At 37.4% G+C, this 22,908-nt stretch overlaps 3 protein-coding genes across 4 annotated transcripts; 2 read left to right on the top strand and 1 right to left on the bottom strand.

Annotated features, from left to right (window-relative positions):
- Window positions 1-14,977: 14,977 nt before the first annotated feature.
- On the top strand, window positions 14,978-18,479 carry LOC113339292 (transcription termination factor MTEF1, chloroplastic-like). Of its 2 annotated transcripts, XM_026584590.1 has the most exons (4): window positions 14,978-16,900; window positions 16,996-17,221; window positions 17,658-18,061; window positions 18,157-18,479. In XM_026584590.1, exon 1 carries the CDS (start codon window positions 15,084-15,086, stop codon window positions 16,206-16,208), a length of 1,125 nt encoding a protein of 374 aa, XP_026440375.1. In that variant the 5' UTR covers window positions 14,978-15,083; the 3' UTR covers window positions 16,209-16,900; window positions 16,996-17,221; window positions 17,658-18,061; window positions 18,157-18,479. The 2 variants fall into 2 exon arrangements, with proteins under 2 accessions (XP_026440375.1, XP_026440374.1); XM_026584589.1 differs by having other exon boundaries at window positions 14,978-17,221.
- LOC113339576 lies at window positions 16,955-18,142 on the bottom strand. Its single transcript, XM_026584820.1, has 2 exons — window positions 17,155-18,142; window positions 16,955-17,010 (listed from the first exon to the last, which is right to left on the bottom strand). The coding sequence occupies exons 1-2, from the start codon at window positions 18,140-18,142 to the stop codon at window positions 16,955-16,957; spliced, it is 1,044 nt and encodes a 347-aa protein (XP_026440605.1).
- A 1,045-nt stretch (window positions 18,480-19,524) lies between the features above and the next one.
- Window positions 19,525-21,620, top strand: LOC113339293 (mitochondrial import inner membrane translocase subunit Tim13-like). Its single transcript, XM_026584591.1, has 2 exons — window positions 19,525-19,754; window positions 21,175-21,620. The coding sequence occupies exons 1-2, from the start codon at window positions 19,635-19,637 to the stop codon at window positions 21,322-21,324; spliced, it is 270 nt and encodes an 89-aa protein (XP_026440376.1). The 5' UTR covers window positions 19,525-19,634; the 3' UTR covers window positions 21,325-21,620.
- The last annotated feature ends 1,288 nt before the right edge of the window (window positions 21,621-22,908 follow it).

Here is a 22,908-nt window from a genome sequence, read left to right as displayed (position 1 = left end):
ACCTCTCTACTAAACCCAAGGGGTCCTTTTATACCCAACAGGTGCGTTTAATCTCGCCATAACTCGAGATAATCTTCATTATTTCCGCTGACCAAAAATAGGGAATAATTGCCAAAAATAGAAGATTCTTACGTACTCTTGCTTCCTGAACACTCCCAATTGCCTTCTCTACGCCTCAGCACTCGTCCAATGCTAGTAGAACTCCTCCATGCACACAAGAACTTCAATTTTGCTCGTGTTACAATACACGTGCTCTGTTTTGGGTGTGTGAATTATCACGCGTTTTCCATCCAATTTCGATCAAACCCACTGCCCAAAATGTGTTCCTTAACCTATATCACATCTCTCTATCAAATTTCAGCCATTGAATCGACCCGTAACCCCTTCATTTTTGTGATCAAACTTCTGCCAGTTTGAGAATTTAATTTTCCCGCCAAAAAACAGTTTTCAAACGAAGAAGAAAGGGTGTCCCCCTATCCTGAACTGGGGTGCGAATAGCAGCTGCCTTGGGGTGACCTGGGGGTGCCCCTTAGTAATTAGGTTACCCCTTATCCAAAAGCGAGAGTCCGAATAACACTTGTCCTCCGGATGCCAAAATCAACTTTTCGAGCCGAATTTTCCAAAAATATTTATTTCCTAAAAATATATAAAAACACAATATTAGTACAAAAATAGAGTTCCAACAATACGAACATTGAGGACAAATTAGACACAAAAATGTGTCTATCAAATACCCCCAAACTTATTATTTTCTAGTCCTCGAGCAAAATTTATTCTTGAAAAGTGACCGAGTTAATCTCGGGTGGGTTTATCAGAGGTGTACCTACAAAATCCAATACTCCATACCCTAGCTATCTACGAAAAATCTTGGAAAGCACTAAAGAACCTCCTTGGTTGGCATACTTATTAATTACAGGAGGAAGTACCCTGACGCGAAATTCCAATTGCTGTATACGAGTTTGCACTCAAGCATACTAAAATTCATATAAGTGACAGAGCTCTACTAAGATAGTTTCACGATGGACATCATACTCGGAGTCAGACTAATCATATGAAAAGATTAAGAAGATGGAAAAAGAAAAATGTAGATGGTTGAAAAGTGAACGGTGTTTCCCATATCTGTCTGAAGGCCTCTGCCAAGGTGAACCTAACCTAAATGACTGAGATACCGGTCTGACTAATATTAACACACTGGCATATACAAGGGAACCAGTGGTCAATAATCCTAACTCTAGGTCAACACAACTGGCATATACAAGGGTACCAGTGGTCGACTTTATTGAAATTTATTCCGTTTGGTCAAATGGTCTGGTCTAAAACTTCTTTTCTTTTTTTCATTTTTTTTTTTCATAACTTTTTTTTTCTTTCTTTTTTTTCATACTCAGTCACTCTATTTTACCTTAGCAGTGGTAACAACTTGAATCGTGTGCCCCACCAAATCACTTGAAATAAAAGAAAACTAAAAATAGAAAGTGAAAAGGACTCGACGAGATATGGCGAAACTATCATGTTAATTCTAACACCTGAGCTCTGTGCTTTTATGAATAGACTCTATAGATGTTTCCATCTAGTCATATTGGTTCCTTAGCTCCTAAAACAAAAATGTTTCCATCCACTTAGATTGGTTAGTGCTATCCTTAATAGGCGTAAATTTCTAGGCTCTGGAGTTTATTTATTGCAACTAAAAAGTTTCTCCCATACCCCCAAACTTAAATCTAACATTGTCCTCAATGTTCTAAAGATGAAACTAAAAGCATGAACAAGGAGAAACTGTTACCATTTGAAGCGAAAGAGTTAAGGAAAGATATTACCGTGTTGCATGAGATTGGGTTACCTCCCAAGAAGTGCTAAGTTTAAAGTCTTCAGCCAGACGTAGGAAAGGTTTAGTCAACTCGAACCGTATAACAGTAGCCGGAATAACTGTGGGTCTTTAAAACCAAAAAGAGCTGACAAAAGGAAACTACAGTGAACCAACGAAATGAACAACACTAGCATGCCCTTACCTAGTTTCCTGATAACTATCGCTAATTGTGGTTCAGGTTCAGGTTCTATGAAAGGGTCTAAATAGAATATTTTCATTGGTTGCGTTTCTTCATAGGTTGGATCCAAATTATTAGGTCCTAGAGTCTGGAAAAACTCAAATAAGAACTTGGAATCACAAAGTAATAACCTAAATAATTGTGGATCCTCTAAGTCAATCAGATATGACTTACAAAATTGACCACAGTGAGAATAGTGGTCATTCTTAAGCAAATGTATCGATTCTAATTTCCTAAGGCATTTAGGTTTAGTCTCACAACTTAATATTCGACACATTTGGAATATAAACGTTCCCACAGTTGGAAGAAAACTATTTGGTGGGAAAAAAAAGTCAATCTGGGGATCATAGCCTAGGCAAACCACATCAACCAGAGGATGAGTTTCTAACGACTGAACTTCTTCCTGGACATCATTAGGTTCGGGAAAACGAGTATGAAGGTAATCTTGTAAAATGGTTGAGGCACATATGTCAAGTCCCAAGTGAGGGACCTTTCTAAGAGTTAAAGGTAAGGCACTAGGAAGGTGATAATCACCCCCAAACTTAGAGTTTTCAGTGTCTCTAGCTAGACTAGTCACAATCTCCCTAATTTCTGGATCATTAGATTCTTGAAAATGGTCAATTGATTCTTCTAAGTTATTATCAGGTGGTGCATCTTTACTCATATTTAAAATCTCTACGAGTTCATGCTCTTCGTCTAAGACTAATGTTTCTAAATCGCTAGACTCTAAAACAATATTCTCAGAATAAACTCGTTCCTCTAGACCATTATCGGCTTCGTAATCAAAAGGAAAAACTACATCGTCTAAAACGGTGGTATCCCTAATCAAATCCTCGTCCTTTTGAATAGCTGAATAATCATAAAAATTATTTGGATTTGAACTAGAAATAATATAATCACTATACAACTCAATTGGATTACTAGACTCCTGATCACTATGCCTACATATTTCGGATTCTTCATTACTACTATCCTCATCATCATAGTACGAAAATGATTGAACCTTATCTAAATAAGTAGTGTCTTTTATTCTAACCTCGTCCTCTAAATTAGGCAAATATTCACTATTTACATCAAGGGTAAAATTGGAAGCACTATTTTGGAATTTTAGATTTTTTAGAGAAGTTCTATTCTGGGTCTCTAACAAAAGCTTTTGGGCCGACTCACACGAATTCCTGACGTAATCTAGGAAATCAGGTAAAGAAAGTTCACTCATTGCATTATTTTCGTCCATAACTAAGTTATTCATTTCAGCGAACTTATGTGTTGTCTCAGCTAACTTACGTGTCGACTCAAGTGAAGAGGAATTAGCAGAATTTTTCTCGTATGACTGATGGTTGTGAGGATAGTGATTGGGCTCACCATGGTATGAACCATAACCTTGAAGAGTTTGGCGTTCCCAACCACTATTCCCACCATGGTAATAAAACTGATGATGTCCATATTCAAATTCGGGTCGATATTCATTGTATTGGCTTCTATCATACCAGCTCGACATTCTTAATTGCAAGGGAATTATACACAATCACAAACAAGGCCGACTCGACTCCACCAAAACAAACCTAAAGATTTCTAGCAAACAAAAAGCATGATGGCTCCACTTAGATTGTTTCTATACCAGCTTCTATCTTTCGAAAGGGAATTCGTTGCAATTTTAGCAAACCCCTCTGGAATCAATCCGAGTCAAAGTAAGTTGAATTGAGGAGAGGGAAGCTCAGTGGAGATTTGATACCCAAGGCCTCACCGCTATCACAAGGCGGCGCGGTCACGCATTAAACTCACAGAAACCATCATGAACTTTGGATTGTGCTTAAAGAGCAACCAATATTTTTCGAACGAGTTTCCTATTAAGCTCGTTACCCTATCGGTATCGTTCCATTCCAAATTTTAATCTTGGGTTCGCGTTAGGTTTCGTTTTCCTAAGGCGGGCAAGAAGGGTGCGGTGATGAAATCCGAACCCTTATCTAGTTTAGGCCAGACCATTTGACCAAACGGAATAAATTTCAATAAAGTCGACCACTGGTACCCTTGTATATGCCAGTTGTGTTGACCTAGAGTTAGGATTATTGACCACTGGTTCCCTTGTATATGCCAGTGTGTTAATATTATTCAGACCGGTATCTCAGTCATTTAGGTTAGGTTCACCTTGGCAGAGGCCTTCAGACAGATATGGGAAACACCGTTCACTTTTCAACCATCTACATTTTTCTTTTTCCATCTTCTTAATCTTTTCATGTGATTAATCTGACTCCGAGTATGATGTCCATCGTGAAACTATCTTAGTAGAGCTCTGTCACTTATATGGATTTTAGTATGCTTGAGTGCAAACTCGTATACAGCAATTGGAATTTCGCGTCAGGGTACTTCCTCCTGTAATTAATAAGTATGCCAACCAAGGAGGTTCTTTAGTGCTTTCCAAGATTTTTCGTAGATAGCTAGGGTCTGGAGTATTGGTTTTTGTGGGTACACCTCTGATAAACCCACCCGAGATTAACTCGGTCACTTTTCAAGAACAAATTTTGCTCGAGGACTAGAAAATAATAAGTTTGGGGGTATTTGATAGACACATTTTTGTGTCTAATTTGTCCTCAATGTTCGTATTGTTGGAACTCTATTTTTGTACTAATATTGTGTTTTTATGTATTTTTAGGAAATAAACATTTTTGGAAAATTCGGCTCGAAAAGTTGATTTTGGCATCCGGAGGACAAGTGTTATTCGGACTCTCGCTTTTGGATAAGGGGTAACCTAATTACTAAGGGGCACCCCCAGGTCACCCCAAGGCAGCTGCTATTCGCACCCCAGTTCATGATAGGGGGACACCCTTTCTTCTTCGTTTGAAAACTGTTTTTTGGCGGGAAAATTAAATTCTCAAACTGGCAGAAGTTTGATCACAAAAATGAAGGGGTTACGGGTCGATTCAATGGCTGAAATTTGATAGAGATGTGATATAGGTTAAGGAACACATTTTGGGCAGTGGGTTTGATCGGAATTGGATGGAAAACGCGTGATGATTCACACACCTAAAACAGAGCACGTGTACTGTAACACGATCAAAATTGAAGTTCTTGTGTGCATGGAGGAGTTCTACTAGCATTGGACGAGTGCTGAGGCGTGGAGAAGGCAATTGGGAGTGTGCAGGAAGCAAGAGTACGTAAGAATCTTCTATTTTTGGCAATTATTCCCTATTTTTGGTCAGCGGAAATAATGAAGATTATCTCGAGTTATGGCGAGCTTAAACGCACCTGTTGGGTATAAAAGGACCCCTTGGGTTTAGTAGAGAGGTTGTCGAGAGCCTGGAGGGGGGCTGAGGAGAGCCAGAGAAGAAGAAATTCGAGTTTTTCCAAACTCGGTTTCTGCTGCTGCTGCTGATGAACACGAAGAACACGAAGAACGGACTCGCAGCAGCAGTCGTTTATCAACAGTGAAAGAGACTCACAGTCGTGGGTCGTAGGTGTGGGTCTTAGGGATTCAGTAACAATAGCACCTCTTCTCTGTCGTTTATTTTGGACGCCTTCTGTGGGTCGCATAATTCTGTTTTAGAACATTTACTTATCTTTCTCTTCATTGTAAAACACTTTTGAGCATCAATGAAATATTTTGAGAGGTTTTTCACCATGATGAGCTAAACCCAACACTGGGACGACGGAGGAGGCCGTGTTTCATCCATGTGGTAATTTAAATTAATTCTTTATTTACTTTTTGCACCAATTTTAATTGAAATAAGATTTTAAATTAATTACTTGTGATTTCATTTGATGGAGTATGCTTAGTCCTAGGGATTTTTGATATGCCATGCTTAAGAAATACAAGTAATATTTTATAAAATCTATCTTGGCAATAAACTAGAGTTAATATTTGTTTTGTTTTGAACTATAATCGCCTAGAATTAAATTCTGAACCACTTGAAAATGAAAAATGGCCGAATCTTTAGTCCCAGTACTCTCGCCCATTGTGACAAATATTGTGTATATATTTTTATTTTTAAATCTTTACAAGTCCGAGCAACGAACTTTAACTACCACTTTCAAAACTACATCATTAAGCAATTGTTATTTCTTTTGACAGAGCATGCTTGGACCTAGGTTTTTGATGTTTTATGCTTCGGATTTACACTTGTTATTTTGAGAATCTACTTGTTGCAATAGTTTAGAATCAAATTGAACGAAAAAATTGCATGAATATAAATATTGGATTAAATCACTTTGAACTTGGAAAATAGTGGAATCTTAGCCTCAGTGTTCTTTTAATATTGATATCAACTTTGATTGAGTTTGCTATAATTTTTAGTGAGTTTTCTATTTTAATATTAGAATTTAAGTCTAATTAATATCCTTCGCAAGTCTGAGAATCGAACCACTTTTACCACTATCTACAAAACACATCATTGCATCAAAGTGTTTTTAAGGAAATGACAATTTTACCCTTTACTCAATTCAGATGATATCTTCTTCGTCCAGTATCCAAATGACACGTTCGAGCAGTCCATTTCGTATAACTTTTCGAGATCTATCCAGCGATACTAGTTTCGTATCTACATCATTGTTAGATTAATTTCTATTAATTAAAATCTATATTAACTAATTGAGGCGTTATCGGCTTAATCGTCTATTGATCATCGTTAGTCCAATCCTTGACCGGTCTAAAAGCGTTGACGAGCTTGAGGGTCGTTACATTAACAATCCTGTTAAAGGGGCAGCGGATTCCATTGGAGGGGAGGCAGTGAATAGGACAAAAAGGGTCATTACATGGTAATTCGAAGTGCCCCTTATAAAAAAAAATGAAAATGACTAATTAACCCTTACATAGTTTAGTGTTGATAAACTAGTTTAGTGTTGATAATCAAATTTCACTTATATTAACTCTAAAACAAATCAAAATCAGATTTTTAGAGTTTAAAAAAAAAGTTTAGAGGAGAAGAAAAGAAAAAGGGATATTTTATAAAGTACCCCTGTTTTGAAATGTACACATCAAAAGTACCCCTGTTTTTTACAAATTTTCTAAAGTACCCCGTTTTATTCAAAAGGCAAATTCCATCCAGTTAAGTGCTAGGTGGCAGTTATCTTTCCTATTAAAAGTCCTATTTACCCCTGAACTACATCTCCTTGGTAGAGCGGATAATGATTCGACGATCCTGAACTAGGCTCGACGAACCTGAAAGTGGTGTAACGACCCTGAACCGGGCTCGACTAACCGGAAAAATATTGTAGAAGATTGATTCTCCACCAACCAAAAACCTCAAGACACTTGGGAATGATAAACCCTTTCAGGGAATGATGAAACGAAACTGAAAATGATGACACGATCCTGAACCGAGCTCGACAAATTGAAAATATGATGTAGAAGGTAAATGTTCTAACAAGTAAAGAGTATAGAAGTAAACTTTAAAGAAAATAAACTAGTGTTGACTAACTAGGATGGAAAACTAAATAGTTGGGGCACTTTAGAAAATTTCTAAAAAACAGGGATAACAAAAAAACTAGGTCAATAAAACGGGGGTACTTTATAAATTCTCCCAAAGAAAAACTTTTGTGATATTTGTGAAACCCTAGATTTTGATTCACTCAACCAAAATGAGTGATTCCAGTGACAAATTTGAGATGGGTGAATCTCTAAATTAGTTCCCATTAGCTTTTTGTCGCTCAAAATTATCTAAAGTACGTAAAAAAATAGAAACTTTTAAAGTTTCAGAAGAACTTACGGTTGGAATTTAGCTCGTTACCAACCGTAACTCTCAGTTACGGTTCCAAAAGTATCGAATACCAACCGTAACTGGTTGAATTTGGGGAAAACCAAATCGTAGTACCAGTTACGGTTGGTAGAATGACAACATATAACAACCGTATCAAATTACGGTTGGTAATATGAATCGGGATCAACCGTAACTAACCTACGGTTGGTAAGATAATTTGAGTTACAAGTCGTAACTCAAATACGGTTGATAACAGTGATGCAATTACAAACCGTAAAAAAAAATGAAACATCCAGGACAACTTACGGTTTGTAACTTAAGTAACGAGACCAACCGTAAGTAATTTACGGTTGCAAAAAAAATTCGTAACTGAACATTTTATCTCAAAATCAAGAACTTACGGTTGGTAATTGAGTTAAATGAATCGTAACATCAACCAAATCTATAGTTACGGTTCCAATTGGAGTTATTACCAACCATAACTCACTTACCAACAATTCAACCCCCAACACTTGCATTCACAACACACTGGCAAAACAATCTCCAGTTCACTCCATTATCCATAGCCCCCACTCAACACATACTACTTCTAAATTTCACATTTCTATCAATCTCATACCACCTCTGGTTCAACTCCTCCATGTAACTTACCAACCTTTCTACTAACACAGCATAAGACAATTCTTTGAACCCATATCATCAGCCAGTACTCCATTCCATAATCCAATTCAAATATCTTAACTTCATCACAAACTCGATTAAGCTCATCCAATCTCAGTTCTTATTCCATAACAACTCATAAACTCATTAAATAAACCAATTCAAATCAAAATACTAAAATTAAGATTATTTAGAAGCTTACCCAATCATTAGCACCCTCTGAATTGCTACATACCCACACTAATTCTTCTTAAAACCCAATTTCTGTTTTGTGGAAGAACAAAAACCATAATCTTCTTTAATCTCGAATTATCCTTCATCTCTAACTCTAATTCATCCAATCAACCATTAACCATCTCAAATACCCTTCTTAAAGCATCAATTTCAACTTCTAATTCATCTTTGATTTCTCCCAGAAACCCTAACCTTTGATTCAGACATCAAACAATCCCACAGCTTCAATCAAACATTAACCCTTTATTCCTCATCTACCCACAACTCAATTCATCTCTAAATTCACCTAATAATTCGATTTCCATCCAACCAATTCATCTTCAACCAACAGAAACCCTAACTTTTAATTTACAGCAGCATCAACATCTCTTCTTCTTCTTATGATTAAAACACCGACACCTTGTTCCTTTATACACCCTTAAGATATAATTATCTCAAGACAGACCTCAATCACTCGCAGAGGAGGAAGAATAGAGGAGAAGGAAAAGAGAGAAGAAGAAAAAAGAATGAAGAAGAAGAAGAAAAGAGAATGAGAGTTATCCTCTCGATCAACTAGGGATAAGATCGACCAACATGTTAAAGGGACCCAAGAATCTGATAAGGGAAAACCACATTGTGTCCTTGTTGCATGATAGACGCATTTATGTGTTTATTTTGTTCCCAATTATGTATATTGTTAGTGCTTGATTTTGTATTTATTTTGGCTTTTTATGTCTTTGTAGGTGTTTTTGGAAAAATAAGATTTTGCGGCGAAATTGGCTCGAAAAGTGTTTTTTTGTGCTCATGGGAGGACATTTTCTATTCGGACCCTCACTTTGGATAAGGGGTAACCTAATTACTAAGGGGCATCCCATTTCCAGGCAGCTGCTAATCGCACCCCTACTCTGGATAGGAGGCGGCCATCTTCTTCATTTGAAAAACACAAGAATTGGCGGGAAACAAAACCAGTTACGGGAGATTTTAGGGTTCAATCTCTGGGAAACTTCCGAAGAGATTCAATCGGAGAAATTCGTTGGTACGTACTTGAATGGAGTAAACAGGCATGGTATGTTTGTTTAAATCAAGAAACTTGGGATGTTAACTCGGTGTTAGTCGAAACAGGGAGGCAAATATCATGGGTTTCTATTTTACGGAAACAAGGAGAGTTTTACTCGGACTTTCTCATGGATTTCGATTGGTTTGGGCTGGATATTTCAAAACAGGGTTCGTATGTGTTTGAGGCTCGATAAAAAGAAATTTACACGGACTTTAGTCAAAACAGGGGAGGATTAATATTACGGGAATTTTTGGTTGTATATGTGGAAGGTACGTAGTGAGATTGGAAGGATATGCACTCTGCAAGATTTACTGCTCTCTTTAGAAGAAGTTTCAACAAAACAGAAGACATAGAGAAGCTTGGCAGGGAAAGAAATCCCGAGACTTGAGGTGGAGGGAAGATAAGAAGACCCGACGATTTCTTGAAGTGGAATCGACCTGTGGGATATAAAAGGAGTTGGGATAGCTCATAGAAGACTTACGTACACTTTGGGGAAGTTTAGAACATAACAGAGCACAAAAACACCAAGTTGCAGAGATACAGGTGAGAGGAAGAAGAAGAACTCAGAACAGTAGTAAGAGACAGTCGCAGAATCCGTGGCCTTTTCTTTCGAATTCAATCAGTTTGTCACAATTTCTGTAACAATTATTCAGAGTTCGCAACAGTTTTGTGTCAGGGTACTTCGTAACAGTGGTTCGTAACAACTATATCCGTTACAAACACGATGTTTTATACCTTCTCTTCTTTTAATCAACTTTTGAGCAACAAACATGTATTTTGAGCAAGTGATTAATATGAGGAGCTAAACCCCATTTATGAGGCGATAGAGGAAGCTATTTTTCCAACAAAAAGTGGTATATTCTTATTTATTTATTTATCGCAATTATTTTTACGATTGTTTTTCCTTGAGTGAAAATTGTTTGAATGATTCTTGTTAAGTGATAGACACATTTTTGTGTCTAATTTGTCCTCAATGTCCGTATTGTTGGAACTCTATTTTTGTACTAATATTGTGTTTTTATGTATTTTTAGAAAATAAATATTTTTGGAAAATTCGGCTCGAAAAGTTGATTTTGGCATCCGGAGGACAAGTGTTATTCGGACTCTCGCTTTTGGATAAGGGGTAACCTAATTACTAAGGGGCACCCCCAGGTCACCCCAAGGCAGCTGCTATTCGCACCCCAGTTCAGGATAGGGGGACACCCTTTCTTCTTCGTTTGAAAACTATTTTTTGGCGGGAAAATTAAATTCTCAAACTGGCAGAAGTTTGATCACAAAAATGAAGGGGTTACGGGTCGATTCAATGGCTGAAATTTGATAGAGAGATGTGATATAGGTTAAGGAACACATTTTGGGCAGTGGGTTTGATCGAAATTGGATGGAAAACGCGTGATGATTCACACACCCAAAACAGAGCACGTGTACTGTAACACGAGCAAAATTGAAGTTCTTGTGTGCATGGAGGAGTTCTACTAGCATTGGACGAGTGCTGAGGCGTGGAGAAGGCAATTGGGAGTGTTCAGGAAGCAAGAGTACGTAAGAATCTTCTATTTTTGGCAATTATTCCCTATTTTTGGTCAGCGGAAATAATGAAGATTATCTCGAGTTATGGCGAGATTAAACGCACCTGTTGGGTATAAAAGGACCCCTTGGGTTTAGTAGAGAGGTTGTCGAGAGCCTGGAGGGGGGCTGAGGAGAGCCAGAGAAGAAGAAATTCGAGTTTTTCCAAACTCGGTTTCTGCTGCTGCTGCTGCTGCTGATGAACACGAAGAACGGACTCGCAGCAGCAGTCGTTTATCAACAGTGAAAGAGACTCACATGCGTGGGTCGTAGGTGTGGGTATTAGGGATTCAGTAACAATAGCACCTCTTCTCTGTCGTTTATTTTGGACGCCTTCTGTGGGTCGCATAATCCTGTTTTAGAACATTTACTTATCTTTCTCTTCATTGTAAAACACTTTTGAGCATCAATGAAATATTTTGAGAGGTTTTTCACCATGATGAGCTAAACCCAACACTGGGAAGACGGAGGAGGCCGTGTTTCATCCATGTGGTAATTTAAATTAATTCTTTATTTACTTTTTGCACCAATTTTAATTGAAATAAGATTTTAAATTAATTACTTGTGATTTCATTTGATGGAGTATGCTTAGTCCTAGGGATTTTTGATATGCCATGCTTAAGAAATACAAGTAATATTTTATAAAATCTATCTTGGCAATAAACTAGAGTTAATATTTGTTTTGTTTTGAACTATAATCGCCTAGAATTAAATTCTGAACCACTTGAAAATGAAAAATGGCCGAATCTTTAGTCCCAGTACTCTCGCCCATTGTGACAAATATTGTGTATATATTTTTATTTTTAAATCTTTACAAGTCCGAGCAACGAACTTTAACTACCACTTTCAAAACTACATCATTAAGCAATTGTTATTTCTTTTGGTAGAGCATGCTTGGACCTAGGTTTTTGATGTTTTATGCTTCGGATTTACACTTGTTATTTTGAGAATCTACTTGTTGCAATAGTTTAGAATCAAATTGAACGAAAAAATTGCATGAATATAAATATCGGATTAAATCACTTTGAACTTGGAAAATAGTGGAATCTTAGCCTCAGTGTTCTTTTAATATTGATATCAACTTTGATTGAGTTTGCTATAATTTTTAGTGAGTTTTCTATTTTAATATTAGAATTTAAGTCTAATTAATATCCTTCGCAAGTCTGAGAATCGAACCACTTTTACCACTATTTACAAAACACATCATTGCATCAAAGTGTTTTTAAGGAAATGACAATTTTACCCTTTACTCAATTCAGATGATATCTTCTTCGTCCAGTATCCAAATGACACGTTCGAGCAGTCCATTTCGTATACCTTTTCGAGATCTATCCAGCGATACTAGTTTCGTATCTACATCATTGTTAGATTAATTTCTATTAATTAAAATCTATATTAACTAATCGAGGCGTTATCGGCTTAATCGTCTCTTGATCATCGTTAGGTCAATCCTTGACCGGTCTAAAAGCGTTGACGAGCTTGAGGGTCGTTACATTAACAATCCTGTTAAAGGTGCGACGGATTCCATTGGAGGGGCGGCAGTGAATAGGACAAAAAGGGTCATTACATGGTAATTCGAAGGGCCCCTTATAAAAAAAATGAAAATGACTAATTAACCCTTACATAGTTTAGTGTTGATAAACTAGTTTAGTGTTGATAATCAAATTTCACTTATATTAACTCTAAAACAAATCAAAATCAGATTTTTAGAGTTTAAAAAAAAAGTTTAGAGGAGAAGAAAAGAAAAAGGGATATTTTATAAAGTACCCCTGTTTTGAAATGTACACTTCAAAAGTACCCCTGTTTTTTACAAATTTTCTAAAGTACCCCGTTTTATTCAAAAGGAAAATTCCATCCAGTTAAGTGCTGGGTGGTAGTTATCTTTCCTATTAAAAGTCCTATTTACCCCTGAACTACATCTCCTTGGTAGAGCGGATAATGATTCAACGATCCTGAACTAGGCTCGACGAACCTGAAAGTGGTGTAACGACCCTGAACCGGGCTCGACTAACCGGAAAAATATTGTAGAAGATTAATTCTCCACCAACCAAAAACCTCAAGACACTTGGGAATGATGAACCCTTTCAGGGAATGATGAAACGAAACTGAAAATGATGACACGATCCTGAACCGAGCTCGACAAATTGAAAAAATGATGTAGAAGGTAAATGTACTAACATGTAAAGAGTAAAGAAGTAAACTTTAAAGAAAATAAACTAGTGTTGACTAACTAGGATGGAAAACTAAATAGTTGGGGCACTTTGGAAAATTTCTAAAAAACAGGGATAACAAAAAAACGAGGTCAATAAAACGGGGGTACTTTATAAATTCTCCCAAAGAAAAACTTTTGTGATATTTGTGAAACCCTAGATTTTGATTCACTCAACCAAAATGAGTGATTCCAGTGACAAATTTGAGATGGGTGAATCTCTAAATTAGTTCCCATTAGCTTTTTGTCGCTCAAAATTATCTAAAGTACGTAAAAAAATAGAAACTTTTAAAATTTCAGAAGAACTTACGGTTGGAATTTAGCTCGTTACCAACCGTAACTCTCAGTTACCAACCGTAACTCTCAGTTACGGTTCCAAAAGTATCGAATACCAACCGTAACTGGTTGAATTTGGGGAAAACCCAATCGTAGACTACGGTTACGGTTCCGGTACCGATCCCATACCGAAACCGTACATGTACCGAATGATATCGGAACCAAGGTACACGGTACCGGTCCAAAATCTGGGAACCGACCCCTAGGAGGTACAGGTACTCGGCCTCGGCAAGAACCGAGCCGAACCGTACCGTGTGCACCCTTAATCGTAGTACCAGTTACGGTTGGTAGAATGACAACATATAACAACCGTAACAAATTACGGTTGGTAACTAATGAATCGGGATCAACCGTAACTAACCTACGGTTGCAAATACGATTGATAATAGTGATGCAATTACAAACCGTAAAAAAAAAAATGAAACATCCAGGACAACTTACGGTTTGTAACTTAAGTAACGAGACCAACCGTAGGTAATTTACGGTTGCAAAAAAAATTCGTAACTGAACATTTTATCTCAAAATCAAGAACTTACGGTTGGTAACTGAGTTAAATGAACCGTAACATCAACCAAATCTAGAGTTACGGTTCCAATTGGAGTTATTACCAACCATAACTCACATGCAACACATAAATTTCAATTTTGATCCAAAACCCTAATTTTTGATGCAAAACTAACTTAAATCAAACACAATAAACTAAACCCTAATTGGGTCTTTTCGAAATATAGTTTTCAATCAACGATTATCAATTTTTCAAATCGCTGATTAATCGAGGACGATGAAATTTCAATTTTAATGGAGGAGGAGAAGAGAAGATGAAAAAATCAAAAAAGTTTTTTGATCTTTCTGATTCCATTAGGTTAAAATTTGGAGAGGATAATCCAGTCAATTTACACCCTCTATAGGACATCTCCTAACCAATAAGAGAGACATTGCTATCACACTGGCCGCCCCTTTAATGGAACATGCCGCCCCTGTAACAGGGTTGTAAATTAAGTCGAACCGGCATTCCACATTTTAAGTAAACAAGCCGAACGGCAACCTCTGGGCACCACCTGAAGGTACCTATTATCCTACCGGCAGCCGGCCACTTTTAGGACTTCCTGCATATCCTCGTCGTGGCCATTTTAAAGCAATTTTTACTTGTCGTGTTTCGGTTTTATTATCTCTCTTTTGGATCGGGTTTCAGATTTTCTGGTTCACAGAGTCACCCAGAATCTTCTTATCTAATCCAATGGACTCCAAGAAAAAACACCTTTCTCTGAATATACTCAAGAAGAGGAACTCACTCTCGCTTTGATTCTCAGCTCAAACCCATGGAAGCTATACTCCTCCGTTTCTATACCACCGCTGGTGGTGGTGGAACGAGTAGAAGAACCATTTCTCAAATCCATATGATGACTTCTACTCATTTCTATTTCTATAACACCACCACCAACATCAAGAACAGCAGGCTTATTCATTCTCGAATTCTCTCATCCTCTTCATCGAAAACCTTAATTTCAATCCCTCAAAAACCCTCTCATTTCCCCAAATTCGTCGATGATGATAGTGATGAAAACCCCCAAATTGCAAAACCCACCACCAGCAGAATTGATATCTTCAGAGAAAAACTCCTCTACTTAGATTCAATTGGAATTGATATCTTCTCTATTCTAAAACAACAAGAAGAAGAACAAAATGATGGGAAATATGAAGAAGAATTCAACACACTAAATCTAATTGTTTCAACTTCTCTTGATGATATGAAATCCACCATTGATTTCATAAGATCAATGGGTTTCAGTTCAATTGAATTCCGTAGGATTTGTGGTATGTGTCCTGAAATACTCACATTCAAAGTTTCAGAAGTCATTCCTGTATTCACATTCTTGTTAAGGGAAGCTAAAGTGATGGGTTCTGATATTCGGAAAGTCATCAATCGAAGACCTAGATTGCTCGTCTGCAATGTCGAGAAGCGTCTGCGTCCGACATTATACTTCTTGCAGAGCATTGGGATAGCTGAGGTACATAAACATACATCTTTACTGTCTTGCAGTGTTGAGGATAAGTTTATACCAAGGATTGAGTATTTGGAAAACATTGGTTTTACTAATGCCGATGCTCTTTCAATGTTGAGGAGATTCCCACAGTTGTTTTGTTATAGTATTAAGAATAATTTTGAGCCTAAGTTCGATTACTTTTACCGCGAAATGGGAAGGGATTTAGACGAGTTGAAGGAGTTTCCTCAGTATTTTTCATTCAGTTTAGAGAATAGGATCAAACCTAGACATTTGTGTTGTGTAGAGAAAGATGTTCATTTTCCACTTCCTGTAATGTTAAAGACTTGTGATACACAGTTTCGTGATACATTGGAGGTATGTCGTAGTTCTTCTTTGCCTTTAAGAACTTCTCCATTGTGGTGTACAAGTACAGATTCCTATAATTCAATACCATGTTAACTTTCATCTCTCTTGTTAATTTATCTTTTACAAGCATTGTCTTCTGAATTTCGGTGCTTCAATTCATGTGTCATACTGCAATTCTGTCCAGAGGAACAATTCCGTAGTGGGTCGAGTGTTTGTATGTGCAACACCCTACTACTATTTCAGAAGCACAGTGTAATTAAGCAAGAGGGAACAATAGGTTTTAATTCCATAGAGGGCCAAGTGCTTGTAACACGCTACAACTATTTCCAAAGTACAGTGTAATTAAGCCAGAGTTGAAATTTGAGATTTGCACTTTGGGTCTGATGTGACAAAACTAGATTTTCTGAATCTCATTTATGCTATACATAGAGGAATTGTTGGAGAAATTAGGACTTTAGATATTCAATAATCTGTTGAATGGGTTGGATTAGCAGAACCAGCCTTTTTAGTTGCTTCATTTTTGTTTTCTCCTTTTGTGAATGCTGAGGGAAACCATTTCCAGAAAAAGTATTTTTACGAGATTGTAGACTTGTGTATATAGAAGTTAAGCATGTCATACATGGTTTACTGGAGATGTTGGCATAACAAAAAGGAACAGGTATGTCAACTGACAACCTAGACCAATTCGTAATGCATGAAGACCATTGAGTCTGATCTATAAAAAATCTCTTTCTCATCTAACTGTGCGAATCGAGAATCGGACAACAGCTCCAAAACAGATTGAGGTAGGACCTGATGAACAATTTTAGCATTATAAACTGCTTGTACATCTTTACTTCTTATGACAAATTTTCTGACCACTTTATGTCTGCTTCTTTAGGTGCAGAGACATTTGCTGCAAAGAATATGGAAGTATTTACAATGACTATATCGCTAAAAGCATAAGATATACTTCCTCATGTTATTATGATGGCGCCGCGCACCCGCACTATATGTCTACTCCGCAGCTTCGTGAAGACATGCAGACAAATTAAAAAACATGCACATCCATGTGCAGCTAATCTTAACGGCGCTGACCCATCACTCTCTGGAGAATTCATCATCAGGTAAATAGTATCTTTTGATATCAACATCCAGCTCATAGTTTCTAATGCGGGCTTTATGACAACTTGGAGTATTTTTACCATCGCTAATACTGTTGCCTTGTGGACTTCATCGTCATAGTGGGATAAGAATAACATTAACAATCTGGAGATAGTCCTCAAACATAGAACACCAACAACAGAAAACATGGAAATAGACCATCCCCTGTATGACACCAATTTACCTCCTACCTCCAGAACCTCAGTGCGGCACATACAAGATGCACACTCACCTGAGAAGCTCGTTGATGACATCAATGCATCATAGCCCGTATAAAAGGGCAATATTATGTAATCCAAAAATAGACTTGCATGCAAGATTCCAGAAACTGTTGACAACTCGAACAGGATGTACTTTAAATCATATTTCCATTTATTGAAATTACCTTCCATGTTGTAGTCATCATCATCATCATCATTGGGGAAGGCAAGAGCAGAAATTTGAAGCAACTGGAAAAGCGCCGGTCCTATGCACTCTCCGAGAGGGGAAAGGGTGTTGATGCGATAGCCCTTGGCAAGAGATAGGAGAATAAAAGGGAGGGCGATGGGACCAGATGGTATCCAGTACCTCCTACTTCGACGACTGCCACTACCACCACAATTATATCGAATAGCACGATGTCTGTCTCCTCCTTCTCCTGCGGCAGCTGTGGTAGATGAATTAGTAGTTGTACTTTTGCAGACAATCTCCTGTACGGTGAAGACCAGCGTCACAAGGTACAAGGTTGCTGTGAAGAGTAGTACCAGTATGGCAATGGCAGGCGGGTAGTCACCACCTTGATAACTACTGGCACAAAAGTAATGGTACGGGCAGTTAACTGGGTCTGTTGTTTCTTCAACCTGCCATTTGATGCATCTGAAAAACGTCGTGGTGATATTTTCCATTGTCTCTTTTGCAGCTGCAGGTTGATGATTAACAAATGCTGCTGATGATAGTGTTGTTTCTCCTGAGTTGTAGTCTGCATATTGTAGGAGCAGATATTGACCATCATCATTTCTATGACAGGGTTGATCTTTCCTCAGCCACACGAAGTCTCCATTATAATTCTTCTTCCTCCATTATAAAAAGCGGTTTATTGTTTGAAGGAGGAAGGGCAATCAAGGCTTCGTGCTAGTCAGTTGTGGGACAAAAGAAGAGGAGGAAGGGTCACCTAACTATAATAGTGCCAACTATTTGGTGGGTGTAGAATATAAATAAGGGGTTAGAGTAGTTGGTGGATTTTAAAAATGTGGCATTGGGACTGTTTTATAATCTGTAATGGTGATCCATCACTTTTAGTCTCTATACTATATCTACGTGTTGTAGCTTTCTATTTGTGTTATCTTATCCATGAGTCGTCGTGACAGGGAAGTGCAGGTGAGTTGGTTACATCTGAGTGAGATTCAATTCAAAGGTATCGAATACCGATTGGAATTGTTTAGCTTAGAGAAATGATCTAAAAAAGTTGTTGGACACAGAGAGCTCCTCATCTGGGGCTCAAGTTTGGGATGGTTGACAATAATGGGATGCCAAATGTGCTAAATTCATACTCCCTCCGTCCCACTCCTAAGTGACCTATTTGATTTTAGATTTTGTCCCAATGATAAGTGACCTATATCACTAAACAATGAGATATTCCGGAATTATCCTTTTAGTTAATTATAAATAATATATGAAATATGTATAATTTGATAGGCATGTTTATATTGGTTACGTAGGTGTTTTAAAATGCTTTTCAATTGTATGAAATTTGCGAACATCCGTGGAGTATTTTGAGAGATAAACCATTTTTAAATTTCACTAGTTATTATTCATAAGGGTATAATTGTAAAAAATGATTAAAAATACTATTTTCCTTGCTTGCCTTAAAAATTGTGCAAATTTCAAATAGGTCACTTATGAGTGGGACGGAGGGAGTATGATAAAGCAAGTGTATCCGAGGTTACACGCGATTGAGCTCATGGACTGGCCAAATTTGTGGGTTGAGCTCAATGAAGCTAGTGACTGGCTGGCCTAACTTGTTCAATGAAGCCAGTGGTCGGAGTGGCCCTGACGAAAGTAATCTAGAGCTAAACTTGAGAAGCTCCGTCAAACAAAATTCGAGCCACCACCAGAGTGCTTGGCTAAGCTAGGTTAGTCTGCAGTTTACACTTTACATCCCCAGGTTGCCGGTTAGAAAAATTCGTTGAAACAACCTCCGGGGGGAGTTTTGGGCTTAGACTTGGGTAAGTGGGCTGGGCTTAATAGAGAATTTTTATCTTCTTTTTCAAGAAAATCAGTGCATATTGAGACTTTTGGAGAAGTGAAATTAGGGTTGCTTCTTCTCAGAAAGAATAGAATAGAGAGAGGCGTTTTTTCTTCTAAAAAGAGACAGAAAGCAGTAGGAAGGAAGGAAGGATGGATTTCTCATCTTCTTCAAGTGGTTCTTCTTCATCGGGATCTCAGCCTTCACCTGAGGTTTTCATGGACCAGCTCAAATCTCAGCTTGCTCAAGCTTATGCGGAGGAATTTCTAGAGGTATAAAACCCCGATTTTTCTTTTCATCCTGTCCTATTTGTTTTTGGGTATGATTTTACTTCGATTGTATCATGTTCTTCTTTTCGATACCTTTTGATTATGCACAAAAAAATAAACCCCATTTGGATTCAGTAAATTACTAATTGAATATCTCTGCGGAATGTTACATGTGGAGTAGTAATATCAACCTAATTTTTGATTGTCATGACATCCTCAATCACTCTTCAGAATCAATTTAGAAAACCCAATTTGTTGAATGGATGGATGACCCTTGTTTGCCCTTGACAGTTTTCATGTCAGTATCCTTGATTCTCTATCTAGGTCCTAGTTAGACTAGTCAGTTTCATAATTCGCTATGTGGTAGCCTTGATTCTTTCTTTTAAAAATTCATCCTTCTACTGGGTTAAGTTTCTGTTTTGATTACGAGTTTTCACAATTTTATGTAAAATCGTCATGTCTCTAGTTATATGGAAGATAGTGTGGTTTAGATCATCTGGGATGGTTTTACTTCTTCATGTGTTAACTACTCAGACTATTATCCTTCGTCATCGTGGTGAGGGAGGTACTAGTCTTTTATCTGTAATTAGCTTGTTTATGATTTTTCCTCGCTTCTCTCCCAGAATAAAACTCATGCCTTGCATCCATGTAATCAGTCACCGATCTAGTGGTAACCATTCAAATAAATGTTTCTTGTATCCATTTCGACAACATTACTGAACATAGTAGAACATGCACAATTTTGACACTGTGTCAGTGTCCTTAATTCCCTATCTTCTTTCTTCTTAGACTAGGCAATTGCATAATTCACTATGTGGTAGCATTGAACCTCCAGTGCTTGTAGAATTCTTTCTTCTTAAAATTCTTGCTTCTACTGGTTTAAGTTTTTCTGTGAGTTTTCACAACTTTAGGTTAAATGGCTGATAACGCCTTTCTTTATGTGGAAGATGAGTGTGGTGTAGGAGTATTATCCCTCTGCCATCGTAGTAAAGGAGGTACTAGTGTTTTATCTGTAACTAGCTTGTTTTTTATTTTCCTACTCTGTGTTAACTACTGCTCTCCCAGAAGAAAACTCATGCCTTGCATCCATGATAACCTTTCTAGTAAATGTTACTTGTCTCCTTTTCGAAGAAATTACTGAACTTAGTGCATCTGTACATAGTAGGATACGTACAGATTTATGGTGTGGATTCAAATTTCTGAACGTTTTTTTGGTGCTAGGGAACATCATGATAAACCATTAGTAGCTATCTCGTCTGACTAACTTGTTCTTTGGTTCTTTGACTCTGATGCATCATGAGTATAGCACATATATTGAAACTTGTTCACTTGAAGCAACATGAATAGATACAGGACAATTGATGATTAGTTGATATGCTAGCTTTTATGTCCTTTTCTAACTACTACTACTACTACTCATCAGACTGTCAGGGGCAAATGCTTTTCTAAGTGTATCACTAAGCCTGGAACGAGCCTGAGTGGGGGTGAAAGTAGTTGCGTCTCCAGATGTGTGGATCGATACATTGAAGCCACTGGTATTGTTAGTCGCGCTCTGTTTAGCCAAACGCGTTGAATTGTTACTGCTGCAGCAGGATCTTTTATCCTTGTAACTCATCACTGGTATATTGGAAAGTTGCTACAGAACATCTTTGAGTCCTGCTGGTTCATAGTAGATCACAATCTTTAGACATCTTCGTCGTTTAAAACTCGGTCTTTTTTTTTGGTTTTGAGATATGTTATCCGAGAAGCAATAGTCGTTAATTCGTAGGACTAAATGATGTAATGGCAAGTGAAATTAATTTATGAAATACCTTCTCTATATAATAAGCATACTCAAGGGTTGAACTATTGTCTTCAACTTGTTCTTTATCTCTTGTGAGGCTGAATTCAGTTGGTTGAATTTCTAGGCCAATCTATGGAAAGTTGCCAGGACGAAGGGTCATGGTATGTGTGTATGGGAAAATGCTCAGCAGGCCAAAAGTGTGTCCAGAGTTGCTGGTTTAAAGCTGTTTGGTCTGATACTTTTTTTTTTTTTTTGAAGCATGGTCTGATACTGATATTAGCATTCAAAGCTGTTTGGTCTGATACTTTTCAAGGAAACGCCTTAAAAAGTGTTTGAAGATAAAAAAAATTAGAATGCAGCTGCTTTGGCTAGATATGCTCTTAACTTGGTTGCTGAATCTTGAGGCTGACAATATAGATGAACATAGCAGTCAATAATGTTCCCCCAGCTACATGAAACCTACCAAATGACTGCACTATGAGAGGAGGAGATGCACAATGTAAGGGGGCGAATGGATGGATCATAGTCATAGTCGGGCATTCCTTCATCAATCCGGTGGATAACTCTAATTCTTTACCACATAAAAATAAAGAAAGAAAGAACTCACACTCCTTGAAAACTAGTAATCTTGTAGACAGATAGACAGGTTTCTTCTTGAAAGAAATCAAATATTCTTTGTGTTTTCATGTAACTGGGGTCTCTCCTTTTACCGGTGATGGAGTTCGTGGATTTCGGCCTGGTCTTGCTTTAAGTAATGCCATTATGCGTAAAAATAAGAAATATCTCGACAAATGTGTGGCTCAAGGTTTGGGGTTTGGTGCTTTGGCCTTTTCCACGTTTGGTGAACTTGGGGATGATATGGTCGAATTTCTGAAAAGATTGCATAACCATCTGTCTACATTTGATGTTGGCGCAAGAAAATGTAATCTCTTCTTTCACAGATTCGGGATTGTGATTCAGAAAGGGGTTGGTGCCCAGCTTGTTGCTAGGATTCCAACCAGTTTCTTACAGTCCTATGTTGTTGATAAAGACGTTTGAATCAGAAAATTAGAAATAAATAATAGTAATGATTAACTAAAAAAATAGATTTTTTAAAAATGAATAATGCTTCCACCTTGAATAGTTTAATTGCATTCGTAATTTTTCTAAGTGGAAATTCACGAGGAACCCAGAAATGGTTCATCTCTCTTTTAAAAACCCATCATTAATATTGTATATATGCGTAGCCTAAATTATACGATCTACGGTTTAGATAAGTAGTTTTAGATTAGATTTATGATTGCACATTTTTAGATGGACTTAATTAACCTTGACTAGTTACCTATTAATAACAAAATTATCCTTACAACAAAAAAAAATTCGTTGATTTGAATC

This window comes from Papaver somniferum, unplaced genomic scaffold (genome assembly GCF_003573695.1).
Source record: "Papaver somniferum cultivar HN1 unplaced genomic scaffold, ASM357369v1 unplaced-scaffold_21, whole genome shotgun sequence".
Classification (NCBI taxonomy): domain Eukaryota; kingdom Viridiplantae; phylum Streptophyta; class Magnoliopsida; order Ranunculales; family Papaveraceae; genus Papaver; species Papaver somniferum.
The sequence above is the reverse complement of the archived record's forward strand: the minus strand, read 5'-3'. Positions and strand labels throughout refer to the sequence as shown.